This window comes from Cydia pomonella, chromosome 6, assembly GCF_033807575.1.
Source record: "Cydia pomonella isolate Wapato2018A chromosome 6, ilCydPomo1, whole genome shotgun sequence".
Taxonomy (NCBI): Eukaryota; Metazoa; Arthropoda; class Insecta; order Lepidoptera; family Tortricidae; genus Cydia; species Cydia pomonella.
In genome coordinates, this window is record NC_084708.1 from 3,480,602 (window position 1) to 3,505,368 (window position 24,767).

A 24,767-nucleotide genomic window follows, 5' to 3' on the forward strand; every position below is an offset into this window, starting at 1 on the left:
AGCGGATCAAACAAGATTTCAAAAGTATCTACCATTCTGTAACAGCTCAACAAAAGTTAATACTTCTATACGTAGAACAATTTAGACTGTAAAAGATATACTTTTGAAAGTAAATTTTAGAGAATTATCTTTATTTGGAAAAGTTATCCAGAATATCAGATACTTTTGGCGCGTTGTTTCATCCGCAACTATTTATGCTGACTGTACCCTTTACGCATAATTTTCTTTCTGGGATAATATTGTAATTTTACAAGCGAAATTTACTCTTTTGACTGTTTTTACAGTCTAATTTATAGTTACCATTTCTTACGAAGTAGCAATCAAGATAACTTTACTACCTCAAATTCAGTTTTAAATAATAATGATGCGAAGGTCAAAGCATAAAGAAAATTTTAAAAATATTATTTTATTGCGTTGGTGAACCCATGAGGGACATTCGAACTTTGAATCTTGATTAGATTTTTATGTGATATTACTCTTAGAGTATCTCGCTTGTATTTACATACTGGTACTGGCGAAATGTAAGTATTGCAAGTAATGTTAAGGTCCGACCGAGATCTCGGTCTCGGTCTCGGTCTCGGCATTCTCGGCCAAAAATGGAGCCGAGATCTCGGTCTCGGTTCTCGGCCAAAATTGGCCGAGATTCCGGCCGAGACCGAGACTAGGCAGTGAGCTAGCCATTGGTGAATTTAAATTTACCGCGCACGAGCGTCCGTTTCTTAGCCACCCGTTGGTTGCATCGCCCGGTTGGTGTGACGTTTTTGGTGGTTCTTTTCGTTTTGTGGTTGTTGTTATTGCGGAGAGTTAATAAATGAAAGTATATTGTTATCGAGACTTAAATTAACTTGATGTGAGTGGAAGATGACACTAGATAGATATTTGTGTTTACGGGAAAAAGCATAACAGTAGGTGAGTACAATACGATACCGGTGGCGGATTACTGTTGTGGAAAATTAGACATAATTTCGTGCGAACTTTGCGGATGCTAATCAATACAATTTTGACGAAACTCGCGGTGTGGTTGTTGGGTCATAGGTTGATTTTCATTTGATATGGCTTATGTGGCCAGCGAACAACTTTTTAGCAAGGCTGGCTAGTTAACGACGAGCGTCGTCACAGTTTAATGGACCATAACGCTGAAAAATTCCCTTTTTTGGATTATAATATAGAACTGTTTCATTTTAATCATTGTTATTGTACCTCTTTTTGTGCACATCCGTACTGAAAAACCCGGCCAAGTGCGTGTCGGACCACGCATAATGGAGGGTTCCCTAACTTCATACAATACAAAAAGCCGTACAAGCAAAAGAGCGTATATTGGTGGCACTTACGTCGCGTCGTTTTAATCAGAATATCCGATGATTAAGCTTATATTATTTAAATATTTTCCGATTTGTTGCTCTCCCGGTTCAAAAGTTAGAGGGGAGGGGACATACTATTTTTGGCTTTCGGAGTGATTATTTCCGAAATATTTAATAAAAAAAAGTTTTTAGCAATGTTGTTATTTTTAAAGACCTATCTAGTGATGTGCCACATGTTACTTTTATTTGAATTTTTACTTTTAGTTACATGTATGGAGTGCCCCCTTGAATTTTTTTTCCAAAGCACTAAGTAGCGATTCACATAATACACCTACGTTCGAAATTCGTAATAAAATATAAAGTATAGTTTTCTTACTAAGCTTTAAATGACATACGGACAAACAGACGGACGTGACGAAACTATAAGGGTTTCGTTTTACGGAAGCCCAAAAATACTATTCATTAGCGCTAAGAATTGATTATGATAACTTTTTTCTGATAAATCGTCGAATTTCAACTATTAAAACATTTTTAGTGCAAAATTCGTGTTTTTTCTTCTATTTTATAAATTCTCGGTCTCGGTCTCGGTCTCGGCCGAGAATGCCATTGAATCTCGGTCTCGGTCTCGTTCTCGGCCGAAACGCAAAAAGCGTTCTCAGTCGGACCTTAAGTAATGTCATATCAAAATTAGATATTTAAAAAACGAATGCCGCCGATCCAGTGCCGTTGCGTAAAGCTATTTAGAAACCTTATGAATCTTATATGTAGTTCAATATTGTACAGATATGGAACTTTAAGATTCATGATGCTTGAAGACCAAATTTTTTATATCATAGAAAACTTAAAACTACCAATAAAAAGCAAAACTTTTTCTGTCATTGTAACATTGTTCTAATCATTACGATCATATAATGTATTTCAGATTTACTTAATTTAAATATTTGGACATGGTGCATACATCCACATAGCACAACGCATTGGCATTGGCATATCTTCGACTGTTCTACTAAAAATCTTTTTTTGTTCCAGGTAAGCATCATACCCTGCACCAGATATATTGTATAAATAAATGTATGTATCGTCTTATTCCAACAATATGCAGTTTGACAAGCAACAAACTAACGATAATAATAATAAGTTCACAAAACTCTGTCATGGACATAAACACGAGTATACTGTGTTCAGTTAATAAATATAGTAGATTAATAGATTATACAACAAGGACATAAAGTAATCCATTTTATTCGAGGCGATGTAGGTCGAGGATAAAATGGACATTTAAGCCTGAGTTATACACTGCTTCTCACTTCGATTGCGAGGGAAATATGCAGAAATATCCAATGTATTAGATTATTTTACGTTTGTATATATTGAAGACTAACGAAATGAGTGCGTGGAGAGGGGACCGCGCAGGTCGCCAACTGAAGCAGTGGCATGCTTATTTTGGACTTTATTGCTCAGTCGATAAGGGTCGTAACAGACGATTTTGCTTTGTGCACTAGAGCATAAAAAGCAATTTTTTGCCGCTTAGACGTGACTTAAGCCCCGACTTCAAGAGCATAAGAAGTGAACACAAAAAAACTTATGCCTGAAATTATTATTATATTGTATCTCCTTATTATTATTATTATTTTTTTAATTCCGCTACCTAAAGGTTGTCTGGAAGAGATCGCTTTTTAGCGATAAGACCGCCTGCTGTTTATGTGTTGTAATATTTGTACTGTTTCTGTATTGAGGTGTGCAATAAAGTATATTTGTATTGTATTGTATTGTAAGTTCCTGAAAAACAGTAAACTGCATTAGGGACGCTGCCGCAGTGAGTACTTGAAATATCTTGCGCTGGTGCAGAGGCTTCGCGTGTCGTTGAGGATTGGTCTCTCTATCGCTCGAATACTTGAATAATGGTCTTGCCAATAGAGAGGCAGATAACGATTTTCAATGGTGACGTTAGGCCGTGGTGCACCATTTTTATATGTTACATACATATACCACACTGAAGCGCCATAGTAAAGGAAACTTTATTTAGATTTTTAATTTTGATTTTGATTATCAGTAGAACTCTAAGTGCCTTAATAGTAGTTTATGTGACTGCTACATAATGAAAGACATTAAAATACGAGTGTGGGTTGAAGGAACGAACGAAGTAAGTGACCACAGTGATCACACCACAGTTTATTAATACCTAATTATGTAGAGTTGCATACATTATTTTATCTACACACTTATTATTAACTTTATATGATATATTCACTAACCCAAATTACAGCCAACATTGGGGCATCGTTGCTCTCTTTGCAAAACTCGCGGATATGTGGTGGCGCTTCCGAAATATCTTTATCGCTCATTTTAAACGAAACGTTTGCTATAGTTACTTTTAAAACATCAAAACAAAATCATTTTTTACTTAAAAATAATTAAAAGATAAATTGTATATCAAATTGACGTAAATGGAAACTTTTTCACACATGTCACAAATTTGTAGTTTTTTTTAATTCAGAGTAAAACTAGAGTCGGGGGCCTATTTCCGCATCGTTCGATAAAAACTAACATGCGAGATTTGTCAAAATTGTATGCAATTGACATTTCATGTCGAACAAAAAGGCATCTCGACTGATATTAGAATAGAGGTCGAATCGAGTTGCTTTTTTTCAGAGATGTTCGAAATTTGAATGTCATAAGCAAATCTATTTTGATTTAGTAATGAAGCAATTACAACATTTTCACAGATAAAAAATTTGTTGTAAGTTTATCGAAATGAAGGTCATTATTTACTGATTTTAAAGGCATCATAGAAGGTTTATGATATGTGTGTAGATAAACTTATTTTAAACCACTTAAGATACAGAAAGTTCCTCAATAAATATATTTTAAACGTACAAGAACAAGTGTACAAACGACGAGATATAAATTCGAGCGGGCGACCCACATTCATAAAAATGTTACAGTTTTGTAAAACTTTTCTGAATTTATGTTTCTAATGGCTTGTTTTGATATATAGGTTGAAACCGCGTTTCTGCGCGACCGACACACGGCTCATGCTATCGTGAATAACATATACATACAGTGTAGGAAAAACTAATGGGGCCTGGAGGGAAAATGCCTTAAAACCTTAAGTTAACCTTAAGTTTTACTTAAAGGAGACATTCTTTATGTAAAAGGAAACAAAACTATATTCAAAGACTTTTAAATTCGCCTAGGAATCAAACAAACTAAAAAAATACTCGCTTTTTTATTCCACAAGTTGATACGATATCTATTACAGTTAATGTTAATGTTAAAGTTTCTCCAAGAAACATTAGGTCTTACACTCGTCTGTCGTACAAAATCGAATATTAAAAATTTTGTGAATTTCAGCAAATGGTGTAGATTGTTTAAGTATCAAAATTACGTTGAAATTGAATCGATTTTCAGAGAAATTGACACTTGTTTTGAAGTAATTTCTGGAGAAAATTGATTTCGTTTAACTTTCATTTAGACTACTTCCAATTTATAATAACAAAAATTTAGTTTTTTACAGTTGAAGTACAGGATAACTTCAACTGTAAAAAACTAAATTTTTGAAATTGAAACTTTATGAAATTTACTAATAACAGCTTTAAAATCAGTGCTTTACGCGCGTTTATCTAAACGTCCATCAGAAAAAACGCATAACTAATGAAGTAAGTCTGTTTTCAAAAAAAATATTCATTAAAATGAAAGAACAAGACGTGGTAATAGAAACCAGTAATTGTTATTTGTAATAGTTAACAAAAGGTGTATAATTTCATCGACTAAATCTATCAATTTGATATTTTTGCGACTAAAATCGATAACGGCCTCTTAATTATCCGGACCAGAGTTCCGATAGATTTGTTAAGAGTTAGTTAAGTATGGCGTCATACTAGTTGTTAAGATTTAGAAATCGCTAAAGATACCGTTAACGTTTTTGCCCGGTGGCTGCAGTCATAATCTGCTTGCTCAAACTATCCACAAAAATGCACAGTATGTTCGTTCAACGAGAAAGTGCACTGTAGTGTATTCAGCGACATGCCCGTGACATACCTCTTTCCTGTTGAACTGAAACGTCACAATGTGACATGCACGTACCCAAGCACAGTGGATTTCGATGCAACAAAGCTAATGTGTACGGTTAGTTTCATGCGTTTTGATGTAGTTGGGGTGGATGCACTAAACGGACGCACTGCGCCATTTAGAAGAGACCTATAGATCGTATCATTTTCGACGCCTTGACACGTTTTGCCATGTTATTACAGGTTGGATTTGACACAATAAATGCCGTTTTATAATTAGTACCTGGGGGACCGAGCTTTGCTCGGTTATAACTATTTATTGTAATATGGTGGTGTATAGATGATGATCTACATAAACTTAAAAAGTAAATTATTTACAATCGATTTTAACCTTACAGCACTTGTCACAGAGTAACGCCATCTATTGTCAATTTCTCTTATTACATAGATCATTTTTTTACTAAATTAAACTTGTCTAAAACAATAAAAATTAAAAAATTATATATAAACTTGAACATATAAAAAAAACAAAAGTTAGTCACCGGGTGAGATTCGAACCCGTAACACTCGTTTAGCAGTCCGCGTCTTAACCTGCTGGTCCAGACGGACAGTGGCCGGCAACACGAAATTAGCGACCATATTCTGCGTCGAAAGAAAAACGCATGAAAACTCGAAAACACGCGTTTTCCCAAACATAAGACTAATCTAGATAGATTGTATACCCCCAAAAACCCCCATATACCAAATTTCAGCGAAATCGTTAGAGCCGTTTCCGAGATCACAGAAATATATATATATATACAAGAATTGCTCGTTTAAAGGTATAAGATAAATGTATCTGTCTCCGTAAATATCCCGTTTTCAGTGAAAACGCGTTTTCCCTAGTTAAAACTAGTTTTCCGAATCGTCTCAATGAAAACGCATAATAGTATTTCATACACCTCACCGTGAATGTAATTAATTATCTTCCTCGCGGAAAGTTGACTACTTTACATTTTGCATCATTCATTACACATCATTGCACATCATAACAGACTGATAGGATTTTACTTCGATATGCAAATATTTACTTTGTTAAGTTCAGTAAATAACATTTTTTATTGAACCATGGCGACTATGACACCATAGTTATGCCGAATGTACCTATAGTAGTTTTCACATGCTATGCTTGAACACTGTGAAAGCCGTCATCTTAATATGATTTTGCGTTTTAAGGTTATAAATTGTGTGGAGATGACAGCTGTCACAGTACCCAAATTATGTTAAACATATAAAAATAAATTGATAGCCCTGAATAACGCACATTGATATTTTAGGTAATAACTAGTGATGTTTTTTTTTTTATACTACGTCGGTGGCAAACAAGCATACGGCCCGCCTGATGGTAAGCAGCCTCCGTAGCCTATGTACGCCTGCAACTCCAGAGGAGTTACATGCGCGTTGCCGACCCTAAACCCGCCCCCCCCCCCCCCTCATTGAGCTCTGGCAACCTTACTCACCGGCAGGAACACAACACTATGAGTAGGGTCTAGTGTTATTTGGCTGCTGTTTTCTGTAAGGTGGAGGTACTTCTCCAGTTGGGCTCTGCTCTAGATCTGGAATGACATCCACTGGCTGTGCCCTACCACACAAAGCGAGATGACATTCACAATGCCCATACCTCTCTTTTGGACGTAGTTTAAGGACGTACCCGGGTCCAGAACTGTGTGTGTAAAATACATTAAAACTACTGATGAATTATCGTTAAAATATCGATAAATTATCACTGATCAACAGTGGTTAACTTACAATTTATGAAACTATAAATGATTTTTAATGAAATGAAAGGCTTAAATAAAAATAAAAAAAATACCATCAACCCCATTCCGACCCCCACCCAGCCCAAAAGTGCCAAAGATACTTTCGGCATTGCCGCGCTGCATTGGCAAGGAATATTTGTTGGACTAAGTAGGAGTCTAAACGGGGATCACACCCCGGATCGGACATAACTACATAACATGATTCAAATATCATTCTGATGTCGGTGTATGTTCGAATTGGCTTGTAGGTAAATAGTAAAATCCAATCTAAAATCAGACCACCACGTGTATAAAAGCTTTTAGTGATTATTTCATTTTAACGTTAAATGGTATAATCTCGAAACATTCGCTTCTGCTTCGTTCTGTGATTCGATTTAGTTGGAAATTTTTACACGCACAAATTCCAATGAATATTATTAGTCAGTTTAAAAAACATTCATTTTCGGTTCATTCGTTTCGCATTCGAACGGATTTTTTAGATAAAAGAGAGCGGAGAAAATTAAATTTTGCATAAATAATTTATCGGGGAAATAAGTTGAGTTAAACCTAGGTAAGTATTTAACTTTATGTAAATATTTTTTTACCGTTTTATTTGTTATTTTATAAGTTTATTTGATTAAGAGGGCCGGGGCCGCGTGAATTCACCTTTACATGCAAAAGTAGTCCTCATTTTTGTCTCTAGATATTAAAATTTTGACACAGTTTCTTGTATATCAACTACAGATATGCCCCTATGTATGATTTTTTCGATAGTTTAATTATTATCAGAGTTAGGATCAGAGTTATTTGTAGCATAAGATATAACCGTATACATTGCAGATTAAGCTAATTATTTAACATTTGCAAAGTAAAAGGTAAATTTTAGGTAATACCGAACATGTTCCACATTGTCACGGCCTGTTGAGTACACGTTCGTGACATATAGATACGGGTTTGTGACATTCTTAAAGTAACAAATACTCGCCACTTGGCTAAATTACTAATGTAGTCTGAACTAGCCTTAACTGTAATCTGAACAACGCATTTTTAAGGCGACAAACGTGGCACGTTTTTTTTAGATTTTGCACATCTAATTCAATTGGGAGTATTACTGAAATGTTTTGCCGCTAGAGTGCAGCACTAGCAGCTTTCATAAACCATAGAGTACTTATACATACTGTGCCTTAAACTGTTTTATGACAAATTTTTACAGATAATAAAATATGACATTGATGCATCAAGACGGTTTGTATACAAAGGGCCTACCGGGAAACATGAAAATCGAAATTTAGTGGTCTGCCTCTTCATCGCTCGGATATGCAAGAGTGATAGAGAGGTTAGATAACAAAATTTCGATTTTCTTGTTTCGCGGTAGACCCTCAGATTGTGATAGTGGTGCCCTACGCAGAGTTTCGCGTAATATTCCTTCCCTATTACTGGATGATGGAAACAGAATAGGCATTAATAGAGAGATAAAAAAATGGATCGCTACTAAGCTCGTGTCACAAGTCGTGAGTGCGACACGTCCGTTATATCCGATCGGCACAAAGGCGACGTGGAGTGTCGACTAAATGCAATAATCTCGACTAGTGTTGGAACATACTCGAGTCTGGTGGAGAACTAACTTTGAGACTCGTTAAGCTACATTTGAAATAAAAAAATTGAGTCGTTTTATCATTTTTTAATCAAACCAGTTGGGCAGCATGGATGCATTTTTATCGCCTGTCACTATATGTCTCTCATTTTCCCACTTACATACTTGTTAGAACTTCATGGTGGCAAGTGATAAAAATGACACCGTGCTACAGGCCCTGCAGGGCTAAAATGGTCGGCTTCTTATCATTTGTCACCATGCCTGTCACGTTCTAACAAGTATGTGAGTGCGAAAGTGACGGGCATAGTGACAAGCGATAAAAATGGAACGATGCTGCCACAGCAGATCAAATTTAATGTATTAGTAAAATGGATAATTATTTCATTCATATTGTAAATATAAAGACAGCTATATTTTTTCTTTTTATACAACAATACTATTTTCATATTTGTTAATTAAGTTCTACACGGCATGTAAATTAAGCTACTTATACAAGTTCTTTACAGTCAAGTTCATTATATAAGGGCCTGTTTCCTCGTGAGGCAGCTCGGCCTGTGTGGACGTGCCTGATAGTATCCATAACTCAGGAACATGTATTCGTGATAAACACACAAACTACCGACTAGGCTAGAAGCTCAGACTTAGACTCGTAACACTCAATATTTTAGGCCATCTCTAATCCGACCTCGGTCATTTATATTTCACTAGAAGCAAGATCTCATAAAATATGTTATTGAATTAATATACATATAAAAGTAACAAAATTGTTTTGGTTCCTGTGCAAACTCAATCTTGAAATCAACCTAATTAATATAATAATATTTGGGAAACCGAGCTTTGCTCGGAAAACATATAGAAAAATTTAAAAAATGCGCGTTTTCCCAGAGATAAAATCTAGCTAAATCGATTTGCCCCCGACAACCCCTTTATACCAAATTTCAAATCGTTAGAGTTATATATGTATAGGTACATGCCAAATTGCAGCTTTATAGTACCAACAATCACGGAACAAATCCGCGGACGGACAGACGGATAAGGCTAAGCTATAAGGGTTCCTACTGTTCCTAGGTGGCTAGGAAACCCTAATAATCGGTCAAGGGCGAGTTCCTGTAACTTGCGCACCGAGGGTTCCGTACAAACTTTGAATTACCTCATGTAAACACTAGGGATTGCAATCCGGTCCGGCGGATCCGGTAATCCGGCCGGATCCGGCACTTTTCAGGAGCCACCGGATCCGGTAAAAATCACCGGATCCGGACCGGATCCGGTCAAATAAAAAAAACGCTTAAATACAGCACGCACTGTGCGGTTTAGATGAGGAAAAGGCGACGGATGAGAGGTATGAAATTGAACAGAGCATAAAACGAATGAAAAAGTTTAAATTTAGTTAAATAAAAATATATTTATTATGACGATGACTGGTGGCACGATACGACGATTACATAAATACTGTAATAGAAGGAAAAATTAAACAATGGAGATGCCATGGAAGGCATTTGTAATTTATGCTAAAGAGAAGAAAAGAGTGTAATAATGTTGTGATAGGAGATTAAAAGTAAACAAATGAGCAGGATTAAGTCGGCGGTACTCAACCGACTAGAGCTGGGCTAAAGAATATGTGTTACATGTGTGAATGAATATAAGATTGTAAGTTTGTACTTAAAATGAATGTATGAAATGAAATGATAACTTTGATAATCTTTAGTTTACTTCGATTTTATATATATAATGATAAAATATTGTTTATTTTCTATTCAAATTTGAGAGAGAATCTTTTGTATTTACAATTTCATCCAATCTTATGCAATTTCCTTAATGGTACATGCTACTCTACGTCTGGCCAATTCTTTATTTGATCCAAGTAACTTTTCTTAAGGAGTCCCTTTCCTCGATGGATTTCAATCCTATACTCTATTATTTTTCGCATGAGATCGTCGTGTCATGTTCCATTCCCTATAATTTGACCAATATACTTTTCTGTAAATAAAAAAAAGGTAATTTTTTTAAATCATACAGACTACTACTTTCTTGGGCAAAAAATTAGGGAAAATTTAATATCATTTTGGTTAATAGTAAAATATCTTATTTTCTTACTAGAATGAATGTCAACGTTACAAAGAATTCAATCAAGGAACAGTCACGAAAACTTGTCATTTCAAGGAGTTCCAATTCCCACCTCACATCCCATTACGGGCATTGGAAACTAATCAAATTTATAATTGTAAACGAAAATTTGAGCACTTGTGAATGGTTATATATAATAAATGACCGATTTCATATTTGGGTTTTTAAGTGATATTGACAAGGTCACACTTTTTACTACTAAGAGTTATTTTATTGTTAAGAAGTTATTTATTAACTTCAAATTATAGATTTAGGAATACGTATTACGCAAAAAACTAGAAAAATATATCATTTAATTAATTTTGATATCCCTATACCAAACCGGATCCGGTCCGGCCGGATCCGGCCGGGTTATGGCCAAAATCCGGCCGGATCCGGCCGGATTGAGAATCAATCCGGTTTGCAATCCCTAGTAAACACGAACGACTTTTGACCACTAGTATACTCGGCATAATTGTGTACAGCGCCATCTATCGGCAAATTGGCAAACTAATTTTCGTGACCTGTATACAGTGTGTCGCTGATCTTGGGGCTTTAAATGTAAGGCTAGATTTTACTCACCAAACTAAGCAACTTTTGTTTTACAATTTCTTAAAAAAATGCTATTTGTTAATTTAATTATTTTCATACAAAGTAAATATGATTTTCAATGTACGTAATCCGATGTTAACTTGACATCGTAACTAATACATGTTTACCTTTAAGAGACGTCAAATGTCAAATGAATGTCATGTCAAGTTCATTAGAATCTAACAATTAAATGATTATCTAATTTACTCTTATTATTGTTTTGAAGGCAATTTTTAGGAAAAGAAAAGTAAAAGCAACATTTTTTGTGAGTGACTTAATTTATTGTTAAAAGTAAGTACAATAAAAATCTAACACTAAAACGAACAGCTCCTATTTATCAGTTAAACACTAAGACTCACTCTCGGTTTCTTCTTGAAATTTCAACATGCCTGCCCTCTCGTCGCATGCAAGTTGCATATCGTCTTAAGATTGTTCTGTGAACAGATCGTAAACTAGCCAAACGAATCTTACGAAAACTGGCAATGATCTTTTCTTGTACTTGAGAGAGGATGGTCAGTAAAATAATTTAAAACTGTCGTGGAATCGTAATGGCAAAGGGTTGTTGCCCACTGCTTCCAGCGTATTTCCGGTAATCGGTAGGCCATCTCTTATTCGTTGAACAGCATTCACTATTACACGAGAGTTATGTGGATGCCTACGATTGGGAAACCGTTCTCGATAAAATCTGAGAGCTCCGGCTCCATTTCCTCGTGTTTCCCCGTAGTACGGTCAAATTAACTCAAATTTCACTAAAGTCAGGAACTAATTCAAAGGACTAATAAAATCACTACGGATTGTTTTGTATGGGCTAAAAATCGAACTTTATACAATCGTTACTAAATTCACCCCCCCGGAAAGGGGTGAAATCGGCTGAAAATAATGTAATGGTTATAACTAAGAAGAGAAAAAAGGTGTACTCGGTGCAATTTGGCGTACGTTTTACAACACTTATATCTAAATTCGCACGTGTTATTTATGTTAATTTAAGCTACGGAACAGGTAAAAAAAAATACAACATTAAAAAAAATCTATTTTGGCCATTGCGGGTCTGGGGAAAGTAATGTACTCGGTGCAAATTGAGTAAATAATTAGAAAAAATATCTAAATCCAATGTCAAATTCGCACCATGGTGCGACACCCGGAAAGTAGTTTTTCATGTTTTACTGTCGTTGTACTTCGGGGGAAATTTTAATACTATTGGAAATTGATGCAATCATATTCATTTGATTTTGTTTACATTCGCACTCCATAAAAATTGGCATTTTTATACGGAACATGCAGTTTTGTAATCAAGTACCAAAAACGTAGACCAATAAATACACAGAAGCGACAAGCGCGTGATTAGTGGCAAGAGAAGGAACGCGCGTAGATGCACCGACGAAGCACGGCTCTTGAGGCACGAGTAGTGGCATGTACTGCAAAAATAGTAGGGTTTCTGAGTATGCAGACAGACAGTCAACAAATTAAATACAGGTACGCTCAATGTTTGTTAAATTCGAAAAATCGCGTTTTTCCATATACTTACGAAAACGTTAGACTGCTTAGTTCACTCAATGATTGTTTAAAACAATAGTTCCGTTTTAATGCCAGAAGAAAGATTTGTGCTCGTTGCCCGTCAAAAGTGTCAAACAAACTGTCTCGGAACAATCGCTGCGCGTAGGATTTGAGATCCGGATATCCGAAATATCCGGATATCGGGTCATAAGATCCGGATATTACGGATCCGTTAAATATGGTTATTGACCTATAACCGGAACAATTTTCTAATGAAATTTATGAATAATTTTATACCATTTTATCATTTAAATATAGTATTTTCATATATTTAATCAATTCAAATACTAACAGCACATCAATTTTGATAGGTACATACAGGTGTCACGCAGTAACTTTATACAATGAATGCGAATGTTGCTTAATGCAAACATTAGATCATTGGATATCCTGATGACTTGGGGCTATAGGCTCAAAACAAAAGCAACCTGAAGGCCAAGGCTAGGATAGTAGAGTAGGAAGGAGAGAAAATTGGTCTGATAATCAACCACTAGAATATCTCCAAATGAATAGGGCTAAGATGGTCGGCTCTTTATCATTTGTCATGAAGGGCATAGTGACAAGTGATAAAAATAGAACCATGCTGCCACCGCAGATTGAAAAGAAAAGACCTATCTAAAGTAATAGGGAAGAGGAGATAGATGTTCGAATCCAAAATGCCCTAAGATGCTCAGCAGCGCTTCGCCGAGTTCTAGTGTCCAAGCTGATCAGTAGACTGTCCATGATTCAAGTCTATAAGACAATAATTAGATTTTGATGAATGACATCGGTAAGTATTACACTTGGACTCTGAATCAGAAAAAAAAAGAACAAGTTCTTAGTGAAGAAGACGAAATTCTGGCGGAATATTCTGGGACCTATCAGAGATGAAGATAGAGAAGATGAAAGCGTAGGAAAAATAGGGAGCTAGACTAGCTAGTTGCGGCACCCAATATAATTAGCGAGATTATAGCCGCACGACTTCGCAGGCTTGGTCACTTTGAGTGGACGGGAGAGAATCGGGCTGTGAAAAGATATACCGCAGGAGCGATGTAGCCCTAAAACGCCTTCGGAGTATCCAACTAGCGTGGAGTGGTGCAGAATAGAGCAGAGTGACGTTGTTCTTGTATCAAAGGCCAAGATTCTTTTTGGGTCACTGATCCAGTGAAGTAAGTAAGTATTGCTTTCATAGTTAGTATTTCATGACGAATGAACACGAGGTGAGGCAATGGATGTATTTCCAACTATGCACCAGCTAATCCAGATATAAACCCTCCTTATTAAGTACGGTTTTAGAGATAACATTATGTTAGCTATTATAGTAATCAAGTAATCATTTAAAATTAGTTGGGGTGATATCATTGTATTAAAACATAGTTAAAAACGTTATTTCTGTGTTATCTAAATCAGTTTATTCGGATATTTATTTTGGTGGATATTCGAATAATTAGAATATCACAATATTCTAATTGCAAACCCTACATATAACTTCCCAGTAGGGACACAAATAGGTAATGTAAATACTGCGAGGAGGATCTTGTTTAGGAAAAACCAGAGCGATCGAGTATATTCCTTCAACAGGATGCTCTCCTACAGCATATAAAAAGGGCTTAACAGACCCACATTGGGACCAATCTACCTGAATAGCGACCCACAAATGCTAGATTCTTGCAACTAGGCTTGGCGAAAGAAAAATGATGGACCAGCGTACACCTCTGCAAGGAGCTATTGTCTTGCAAGTGCAAAGAACGCTGTACAGGGTGTGGGGGACTAAAACACGGATTTAAATACACTATGCTTTGCGCATGCGAAGGTGCATGCTCTGGGACAAAATAATACGTAAAAAAATAAATATTTTTGTTTAATTAGTGTGTAACTTTAATTAGCTAGATCCGGAGAAAATTACAATAAAACGATCTCAGTATTCTTAATTTTGATAATAATACTTTTATCGAAAATATTACTTTACTATAAATATCGTTCAGCAAGTTACCTTTACTTAAACATCATTTGCCTTGCAAATTGTATTGAAACAGCCATCCGACTCTTGGTGGTGTCATCCGGTATGGAAAAAAAATAGTGTAATTTGCTTGTTTATAAACCGATTTTCAAAATTTTAATGGAATTTTATAGCTTATTAATATAGCATTCATATCTTGATACAATGTCTTCCTGTAAAGTTACTAGTAAAGTTGATGAAAACAAAAAACGGATTTTTTTTCGGAAATATTTAAATAAAACTTAAAATTTCTCGCAAACTATGGTATTTACAAGGTCAAATGTATAAACCATATTGTAGCGCATTTAATTTTGCTTTTTATGACACCCCACACAAGCTTACATGTGATAAGCTTGCTGTGGTATACGCAATATTCTGAACACGGCACCGGCCATTTTGATGACGTCATAACTGGTGACTTAACCACGTTAGAAACTGTCTCCCGATGGTTTTTTAGTCAGAATAACATGCTTAACAACATACTAAAATATGATGCTGGTTTCATAGGCACCTTTTGGGCCCTATATGACCATAAGGGAAGCGACTTCATACCTACTCGTATAACATTTTTTTATACAATCAAACACATTTGAATAAGTAGTCGATAAAGCAGTCAAACACCGATAGATTATTAATATGTTGTAACATGACATCACTATTTTTGATCTCACATAGACAATTTACGCACAAACTTGCATTTCATTTTTGGTCGTACTTTTGAAGTTTGACAGTCGTTCTTGATATCCTATTTCTATGTATCCGGATCCGAAAAATTGTCGGATATTGCAAACCCTAGCTGCGCGCTGCGCTATCTCCCCGCCCGCGCGCCCCGCGCCACGTGCTGCCAACCACCTTCGCTTGCAGTTCGTTGCGATTAATTCTATTTACTTTTTGACAAACTTCCGGTGAAAAAAATCTATTTTTTATTTAGTGCAAATGTAGTGTATTTAGATAAGTACCGTTTTTAAAATTTTCACGTCTCTCTTAATTTCCCCCGAAGCACAATGTACAAAATAATTAAAAATACATGTTCCATAATTTGCCCAGGCGTGCAAAGTTAACTGAATGTTTATAATGCTTTAAAAAGCTTAACTTGAGATTGCACCAACCGACTGACTTATCCTCGAGCCGCAATCGAAAAAAAAATTTTTTTTAGGGTATCATACATTGCTCATCTTTTTAATTAAGATATACTATGCACCAAGGTGTTCTCTATACACTACTTAGCTTGAACCTAATAGCTTTTAATTTACTCCAAAATTACGGCACTTTATAGTTTATACCTAAAATTTAACGGTCTTCCGTACATAATAGAAACGGTGCAACTCCGGGGAATCAATCTAGTTGCGCCATCTAACAAATCCCAAAAAAGCACGACTACACGACTTACTTCCATACTTTTTCTTAACTTGACTATACTACCGTACAACAACACCATATCAGTTAATTTTGCCGCAGTAAACGGTTGATTCGGCATTTTGTATTTATTGAATAAAATAATTTGACAGAAATACGTCAACGGTATTTTTTATTGCCAATGTCAACTTTCTGTTTTTAACAGGTTTTTAAGCAAGTTGTAAGGCTACAAGAAGGCCAAACACAACGATAGTCCTCTTTATTCCATGTTAGAAAGAAAAGTTTGTAAGCGGAATTGAAAATTATCAATGAAAGGCCCCCGTACCAAGGTATTAAGGTAATCTCACCCTCGTACAACGAAATGACGATATTATCGCAAAATCCAATACACTGACTTAACCATTAAACTTTGAGGACTAATAAAGTATCTAATTTTCATTTATTTTTAAATGCCCCAAAACAAAATTAGATCGATTTGACGAGTAGAATCTAGCCTTACATTTAAAGCCCCAAGATCGGCGACACACTGTATATGTATGTTGGTTTTTCGGGGATAATTCTTTATCATGTGAACCAATTTCAAGAATTTTTCTTTTATTTGAAAGAAGGTGATAATATTTGTTCCTGTTTAGATATTCTCTGTGTATATAAGTATAAGTGTTTATTTATATTCGTATGTATTATATCGTCTATTACCTATAAGTATTAACACAAGCCCTTACTATGAGACTTTTTTTTATATTACGTCGGTGGCAAACAAGCATACGGCCCGCCTGATGGTAAGCAGTCTCCGTAGCCTATTTACGCCTGCAACTCCAAAGGAGTTACATGAGCGTTGCCGACCCTAAACCCGCCCCCCCCCCCTCGTTGAGCTCTGGCAACCTTACTCACCGGCAGGAATACAACACTACACACACAACACTATGAATTGAACAGACAGAACGATTGGTGTAATATTGTCTTAATAAATAAATATTATAGGGGCATTCTTACCCAGAAAGAAATAATATAGTCCCATGGTAAGTCAAAAAGGCTTTTCGTGTGGGTACTTAGACAACGATGTATATATATTATACAAATACTTAAATACATAGAAAACATCTGTGACTCAGGAACAAACATCTCTGCTTATCATACAAATAAATGCCCTTACCGGGCTTCGAACCCAGGACCATCGGCTTCATAGGCAGGGTCGCTACCCACTAGGCTAGACCGGTCGTCAATTCAATAATATGTATTAATTTCATTTATTTTTGTACCTATTATTTTAGGCACCTTGTGTGAACCGGGTCCAATTATACGAAAACAACGTCAACACAAATTGAATTAACCCAAAGTACATAACATTTCTTCATCCTGCTCCCATCTTACAGGAAATCTGTGTTGGGATGGCAACTTCACGAGGCAGTTAAACAACAAACGTACAATGTTGTATGATAAATGTGAGAACTCCGCGGTAAACAACACTGTCTTGCGATAGGAGTAAACACGAGTATTTACAAATAAAACTGAACAGGAATGTACCTTATGCAAACACTTGGGATTTTAACGCTACTACATTGGGACCGTGCGAAGTGCATGGTGGGGGTAAGTAAAGCGATCCCAGCGCATAAGGTGGTAAAAATTTGAACTAACTGCGGATAGCGTCTTTAACATTCCGTACAATTATATGGCTCGAAATGAAACTTTGATTTACGATTACTCCTGAAATATTCATTTAAATTGTATGGTGTAAGGGACCATTGTAAGCTGTATGAAATGCATAATATTTATTTTGATAATTGTTAATAATGTATCCATGTAAATAGCTTTGCAAATGCCACGTATTACGTGATCTTTTTCTAGAAGTTACGAATATGTATAGTAAGTTATCCTTAAAAGATAGACATTTAACATCGCGGACTTTTTTGTAGACCTATGAATGAGAAACAATCCCACCATACATTGTGTTGTTATAGCTCAAACGGATTAGGCAGCGTTTTCGATTAAAGCTCCTAGCCAGCGTGATTTTTTCCGACAACATCGTTATATTTCAAACAATTTACACGAAACCTTAACAAATTATATACTTAAGCCTTCCTCAAGAATCACTCTATTGAGAGATGGAAGTCGTATGAAAATCCGTTCAGTAGTTTTTAGTTTTGGAGTAGTTTTATAAGATGTAGTGAATTGACGTTTTCTCCTAGACTTGCGGACACTAGGTTGCGTGACAGTCGTGCACTTAATATCAAAGAGTGGATAGTAAAATATACTAAAGTGTTCTTACTGAGATATTACAAATCACGACATGTTCTCTTCCTTACAAAATAGCAGCAGGGAAGGAAAGGGGAAGGGAGCAGTCCAGAACCCCTAGTGTACATTTATTCGATTGCGTAACGTAATTTGTCATTTAAATGTCATTTTGTATGGGATTGAGAAACAGCGCGCCAAGCGGAACGTTTTGGAAACTTAAAATCCCATACAAAATGAGACTTAAGAGGCTGTCAACACCCAATGTCCTTGAAATTGATGTTACTTAAACAGTTTTTTAAGAAAGGCTATTTGTTTTAGTCAAATAAGAAAAATATATGTTCATATTAATTATATTTCAAAGACCGTGGTTGTACTCGATACATGATTGAACGAAATCGGCTCGATATAAAATAATTGCAAAGATTGGTCTTAAAATCACAATTAAACGGTTTTATGTCTTTATTGTTTTGGCTTATGGGTCTGCAATTAAAATCACAATTTCAAAACATTTATATCTAAACCGTTATTGTGTAAAATATTACACTAATAATCCACTTTTTTTTATTTAAATAATTTTCTTATTATTCCCTTGCCCAGGCCCAGTAACATGCGACAGTGCTTTCTCATTTACTCCGATACAAATAGACAGTGTGCGCGCTTTAGGTATTGACAGCCTCTTAACGCAAACGCGTACGTTACGTCACGCTATCGAATAAATCTACACTAGGGGAACAGAACAGATCGAGTGACAAACCACTGGTTAATACTCCCATGTGTATTTTTAGTCGCTCTCTAATATAATAATAATGTTTGAATGTTAATTTATTTTTGTGTCGACGCCATTAACTCTAGATTAAGTCAGGCCCCCGCAGAAAACCAGCGCCACGGATTGCCGAGGCATTACGCTGAGTAGGGATCCTATTCTAGCTTCCAATTTTTTTTTGTCTGCATGCCTTCTTTTTTATGTACTATGTTGAAGCGTTAAACAAATGTATTTTCTTTCTCTTTTTTTCTCTATATACTAGGTATAAACCGTTTTTAAATATACCTCATATAGATTGATAATGAAAAACAGAACCTCAACTGAGCTGATGCATTAATATCTTGATATGTCAAGCATATTTATATTTACACACTTTTTAAAACAGAGAGCTCAAACTAGTGTTCTGTATCCCTAGTGTAAATTTATTCGATAACGAAACATGACGTACGCGTTTGCGTTAAGTCTGGTACTAATTAATTTAACCGTAAGATTACTGCATGTTCACTGGTAGAAGACACTTAATATATAAGATGTGGTTACCAATAATTAGATAAGCATCAGTCCTGATTGTCATATAGATTTAAGAGCATGTAAGATGTATATATTATCTGTTGGTAATCCTAAAAAAAGAAAAAAAAGAGACTTCACGTCACGCTATCGAATAAATGTACACTAGGGGTTCTGAAAGCTCGTGAGTTCAAATCTAGCGTAATATTGTGAAATGTTCCTTTTTACAAGCTTTTATTTACTTTCACTTGACCGTTGTCTGTTTGTAATCAAATCTTGCAAGTTAAATTTGACCCACTTCCCGGTTTCCGATGAAGCTGAAAATTTGCATACCTACATATGTAAGTCGGGTGACAATGCAATATTATGGTACCATCGAGATGATCTAATGATGGAGAAGGTGGCCATAGGAACTCTGTGATAAAACAACGTAACCTAATTGTGTTTGGGGTTTTTAGAATTGTATCGATGAGTATTAGTTACTTGTGAAAAGTACAAAGAAAAGTACAATCAGCGATAAAAGCTTGTACCAAAAATTAAATTTTTAACTGGAATCAAATCGGATAATCCCTTAAAAGGCAATATTACTATTATGTGGCGATATAGCTAATTATATTATGCTAATGATAGGATTAGCCTATTCAATGGCTGCTTGGCCTCACGTATCGGAATTGACCATATTACGTATTATGGCTGATGAGATCAATTCTGGTCTGGCATCTGCCCCTTTGAATGCCACGTGCGGTGTGCTTATATAAGTGTTATGGCGAACACTATAAAACTTATCATTCATCTTCATACTTATAAATACGCATATATGTACACATGTATAGCTGTCGCTCCCAGCATGATTCCCACGCGGCTTACTTAAATAGCCCTTGCTCTTCTTCTTCCTCGCGTTGTCCCGGCATTTTGCACGGCTCATGGGAGCCTGGGGTCCGCTTGGCAACTAATCCTAAGATTTGGCGTTGGCACTAGTTTTTACGAAAGCGACTGCCATCTGACCTTCCAACCCAGAGAGTAAACTAGGCCTTGTTAGGATTAGTCCGGTTTCCTCACGATGTTTTCCTTCACCGAAAAGCGACTGGTAAATATCAAATGATATTTCGTACATTAGTTCCAAAAAACTCATTGGTACGAGCCGGGGTTTGAACCCGCGACCTCCGGATTGCCACCAGCGCTATTTTTTTAGCACTAAAAGCAGCGATTGTAAAAGTTCAAGTTTCAAATTCGAAGCTCCTACGTTCAATGATTTTAACTGTATGTTGTTTATCAAATAAGTGGTATAATAAACCGTCGGGTGAGAATACGTTGTGACATATGCCACTTACATTGGTTTGCAGGAGAGCGAAAAGAATAAAAAACATTTTTTTAGAAAGTTTTATATTTTGAAAGAACTTATTCATTATTTAGGCACATATGTTTACTATTTATAGTACCAAACAAATGTTTTGAATGTAGTGGTATTCATGAAGTAAAAGCATTTTTACTATTACCATATCCGTTTTTGTTGAATAATGTTAAACGTACAATATATGACATCGACACAACGTTTTGGATATGACAATGTCACATTCACAACTTTTGTAATAATTTTCTGTTAATATAGTGTAAATTATCCCAGTAAAATGCGGATATTGCATAACATTTTTGTAACAACAAACAATACGTTACGTTATTCAGCATAACAGTCATGCGCATAATAGGTATAAGGTACCATTCAGCTTCTTGGCTTAAGCACGCGCCGCTGGCGTAATAACTAATTATATAATTTACCTCAAAGCCAATTAAGGCACAATATGGCCCAGTGATCAGTAGACAATAACAACGTTGATATTCATTAGACAATACAAGTTGAAGCTTTGTTTCTAATTGAAACTCTTATTGTTTGTCTCTAATATGCAAATTGTACAAATACTATTTGCTAAATAATACAATGCCTATGATTTTCGATACTTAAATGCATGTAAATATCAAATATTAGGCGGCAATCTTACACAACTTAACTTAGCCCCACAATTAACTCAATTGGGTTCTTATTAAGACTACTAGAAGTCCATAGATATAATAGATAGATATTAGTATTTTATGCAATAATTGTATAAGAGGGTTCAAAAAAGGTGAGTGGCGTGTGTAACAATTTGAGGCGAAGCCGAAAATTGTTAATAAAGACGCCATGAGCCTTTTTTGACCTACTTATACAACGTTGCATACATTACTTTTTCTACGACTGCTTAGGGATTAAATAAAAGACAAAATTAAACGCAGTTTGTTTTAAGAAATTTAGTTTTATTCATTTATGAAAATGAAGATGTAAATTGTGAATTGTGTTGTTAGAAATATTTATATTGGGAGTGGTGGATGTGGTTAAGCTATTATTATTTATATGGATGTCAGAATTCTGTTCTATTATTTGGGATATAGTTAGTGGTGTGGTTGTAGGGACTGGGATACTAGTGTTGGTGGTGTTGATATAATCTGGTTGCTGAGTAAAAGTTGGGGAGCATTGATGGTCTGGTATGTATGTGGATTGTGGTTTCAGGGGTGTAGTTTCTTCTATGGAATTCATTAGTGTATTTGACACTTTTTTTTTTGCTTGCAATGGAGTTGTCTATATATGATTCTGACACCGTTGTGGACTTCATCACCACCAGCATCTACCAATACAGTTGCAGACGTCCTTCGAAAACAGTGCCCTGTGTAGAGCTCTGGATTTAGGAGACCAAGATAGGATGCAACATTTTTTCCTAACTGGCCGAAGGTGTTTAAAATAATCCTATATTTTGAGCAAAACATTTTCCGTTGGCATACCGTACAAAAAAGTTCAGATCGTTGCAGTTATCCGGACGAAGAATCATGTACTTTTTACAGATATGATAATATTTCCCTGTGACTGTAAAAGTGCGATCGATTCGGTTCTTGGTGTTCATTATATGAACCACTAGAGTTTCTTGGGCATCAATTATATTGTTATTTTTTAAATCATGTAACTCTTTCCTGCGACAAGCCCCCATTATTCCAAGAATTACAGCAACCTGTAACAAAAACTAGGAATTAGGGTGTTAGAAATACTTACAATTAAATCAAGTATGTAGTAATCAATCATACATACAATATTTGCATACACAGAATACCTAAACAGTAACATTTACCGAATACCAGTTAAATAACAAAACAGCAATAATGTATCTACCTTGTTAAAGAGATGGTTCTGATCCGGTGCTTCCTCAATGAATTTTTTTAATTCCTCCGGTGAAAATGTTTTTGCTTTTTTCGCCTTAAATCCTTCTGACTTCCGTTTTAATAAAGCCAGTAACTTGGCGTATTTAGAGATGTCGGTCTGGTGGTATATATTAAGCGTTGACTTTAGTTTTGAATATTCCACCCACAGTGAAGACGGCTTGAATTGTTCGTCGAGGTTTTTAAAGTAAGCCAGTAGCACATTCTCTGAGAATGACGTAGTCTGGTGTTCCAGTCTCCATGCCATGAACTTCTCATACGATTTATCATACTGACGCCGCGATTTTGTAGGCAACAAGTTCTCGGTAACTGATTGTGCCGCCGCCGATATTTCTTCTGGTGTCGAAAGAAAGTTGTCGTCGCCATCCATTATTATTTTCCACTCCAAAGTCTAATAAGAATGATTCCAAGAATGATAAACAAACACAGCAATACAGCATAAGAAAGAGCGGGAAGTTGGATAGTGAGAAATGACAGTCGACAGAACGTAATCATAGAGTAGACACGGTATTTTTTTTTCAACTGTCATTTACTTGCAGTTTTAATTATGTTGGCAGCAATTATTTTAGTTTTGTTACTGTTTCAAACCATATGAATTCAGTTGTTTGTTAAGTTGGCACTGTTGGCAGGATTAATTTCCGTTGTAAATTTAGTGTTTTTTTTAATAGGGCACCTCTGAGGGCCTACCGCGAACCACGTTCGACGTGTTGCCTCTCTGTCGCACTTGTAAATTCGTACGTAAGTGTGATAGGGAGGCAACCCGTCGAACGTGGTTCGCGGTAGGCCCTCTGTTAGAAGTTGCATTATATCACATAATAACCCTAGGGTCTTTATGAAGAATAGATTAGATAGACTTTTTTAAAATTGCATAAGACATGCTTTTATATTCGTTTGCGGGACCATATAATTGACAGATAAAAGTACCGGAGTAGAAAAAAGATATTTTAAATACAATTTCTAAATACGTAGAAATTATCCACAAGTCAAAAACAAATATCTATGATAAATACACGTATGTGTAAATGCTCTTACCAGAATTCGAATTCACGATTCCTGTTTGAAATCCTATATAGGGCAATAGGGTTGTTTCCAATTTTTTGAAACGCTTGTATTACGTTCTATATTAACTAAAAGTTGCCCTAAAATTCAACTTTTATACTAAAAAACGGCTTTAAATATGTTAAATTAACAAAATATGTTTTGACGGATGCTTTCGCGCCCAAAACGTTCATTGAAAATTGTGTGACGTCACAGTTTACGGTTTGACACAAAACTACATAAACACGTAGAAGATACGAACTGTCAACTGACATTTATCATTTGTTGTTTATCGCCTAACTGTCAACAGTGTCAATCCGAGAGTTGTGACGTCATCAGAATCTTCAATGACGTTTCGAGTTTGGTCACGTGACGTGTGCGAAAAGATATTTTAAATTCAATATTTACAAAAATATGGTCATTACAGGTCCCCTAAAAGTAGTTTAACATGTTCTTATAATCCAAAAGAATTTATTGGGATACAATTCTGCCCTAAGATTTGTAGATGGAAACAACCCTATTTGTGGCCGTTGTTGAGAAATGTCCAGGTCATCCCGTCATATTCTCTCAGGCTGATTACCTCGCCGTTGCGACGCGAAATAATTTGATTTGTACCCTAGTTATTCCCTTTGAACTAATATTACCGACACAGACAACCAGTATTTTGCGCCATCGGTTGTTACCAGCCGACAACAAACTATCGAAGCGCTTACGACGTTTTG

The 24,767-nt window shown here is 35.8% G+C and overlaps 2 protein-coding genes across 2 annotated transcripts in view; one reads left to right on the plus strand and one right to left on the minus strand.

The window, feature by feature from the left end:
* The window catches only part of LOC133518725 (zwei Ig domain protein zig-8-like), a 698,354-nt gene that overhangs the window by 606,997 nt on the left and 66,590 nt on the right, over window positions 1-24,767 (plus strand). The window lies entirely within an intron of this gene.
* LOC133518647 (uncharacterized) lies at window positions 20,957-23,611 on the minus strand. The gene is made up of 2 exons (XM_061852327.1): window positions 22,961-23,611; window positions 20,957-22,802 (listed from the first exon to the last, which is right to left on the minus strand). Exons 1-2 carry the CDS (start codon window positions 23,375-23,377, stop codon window positions 22,533-22,535), a joined length of 687 nt encoding a protein of 228 aa, XP_061708311.1. The 5' UTR covers window positions 23,378-23,611; the 3' UTR covers window positions 20,957-22,532.

What these genes read in the sequence shown, in the direction of transcription:
- LOC133518647 (XM_061852327.1), bottom strand. Translation starts at nt 23,377, where the DNA reads ATGGATGGCGACGACAACTTTCTTTCGACACCAGAAGAAATATCGGCG. An exon ending in AGAACCATCTCTTTAACAAG is followed by an intron (nt 22,803 to 22,960) that starts GTAGATACATTA and finishes TTTTTGTTACAG; the next exon opens with GTTGCTGTAATTCTTGGAAT.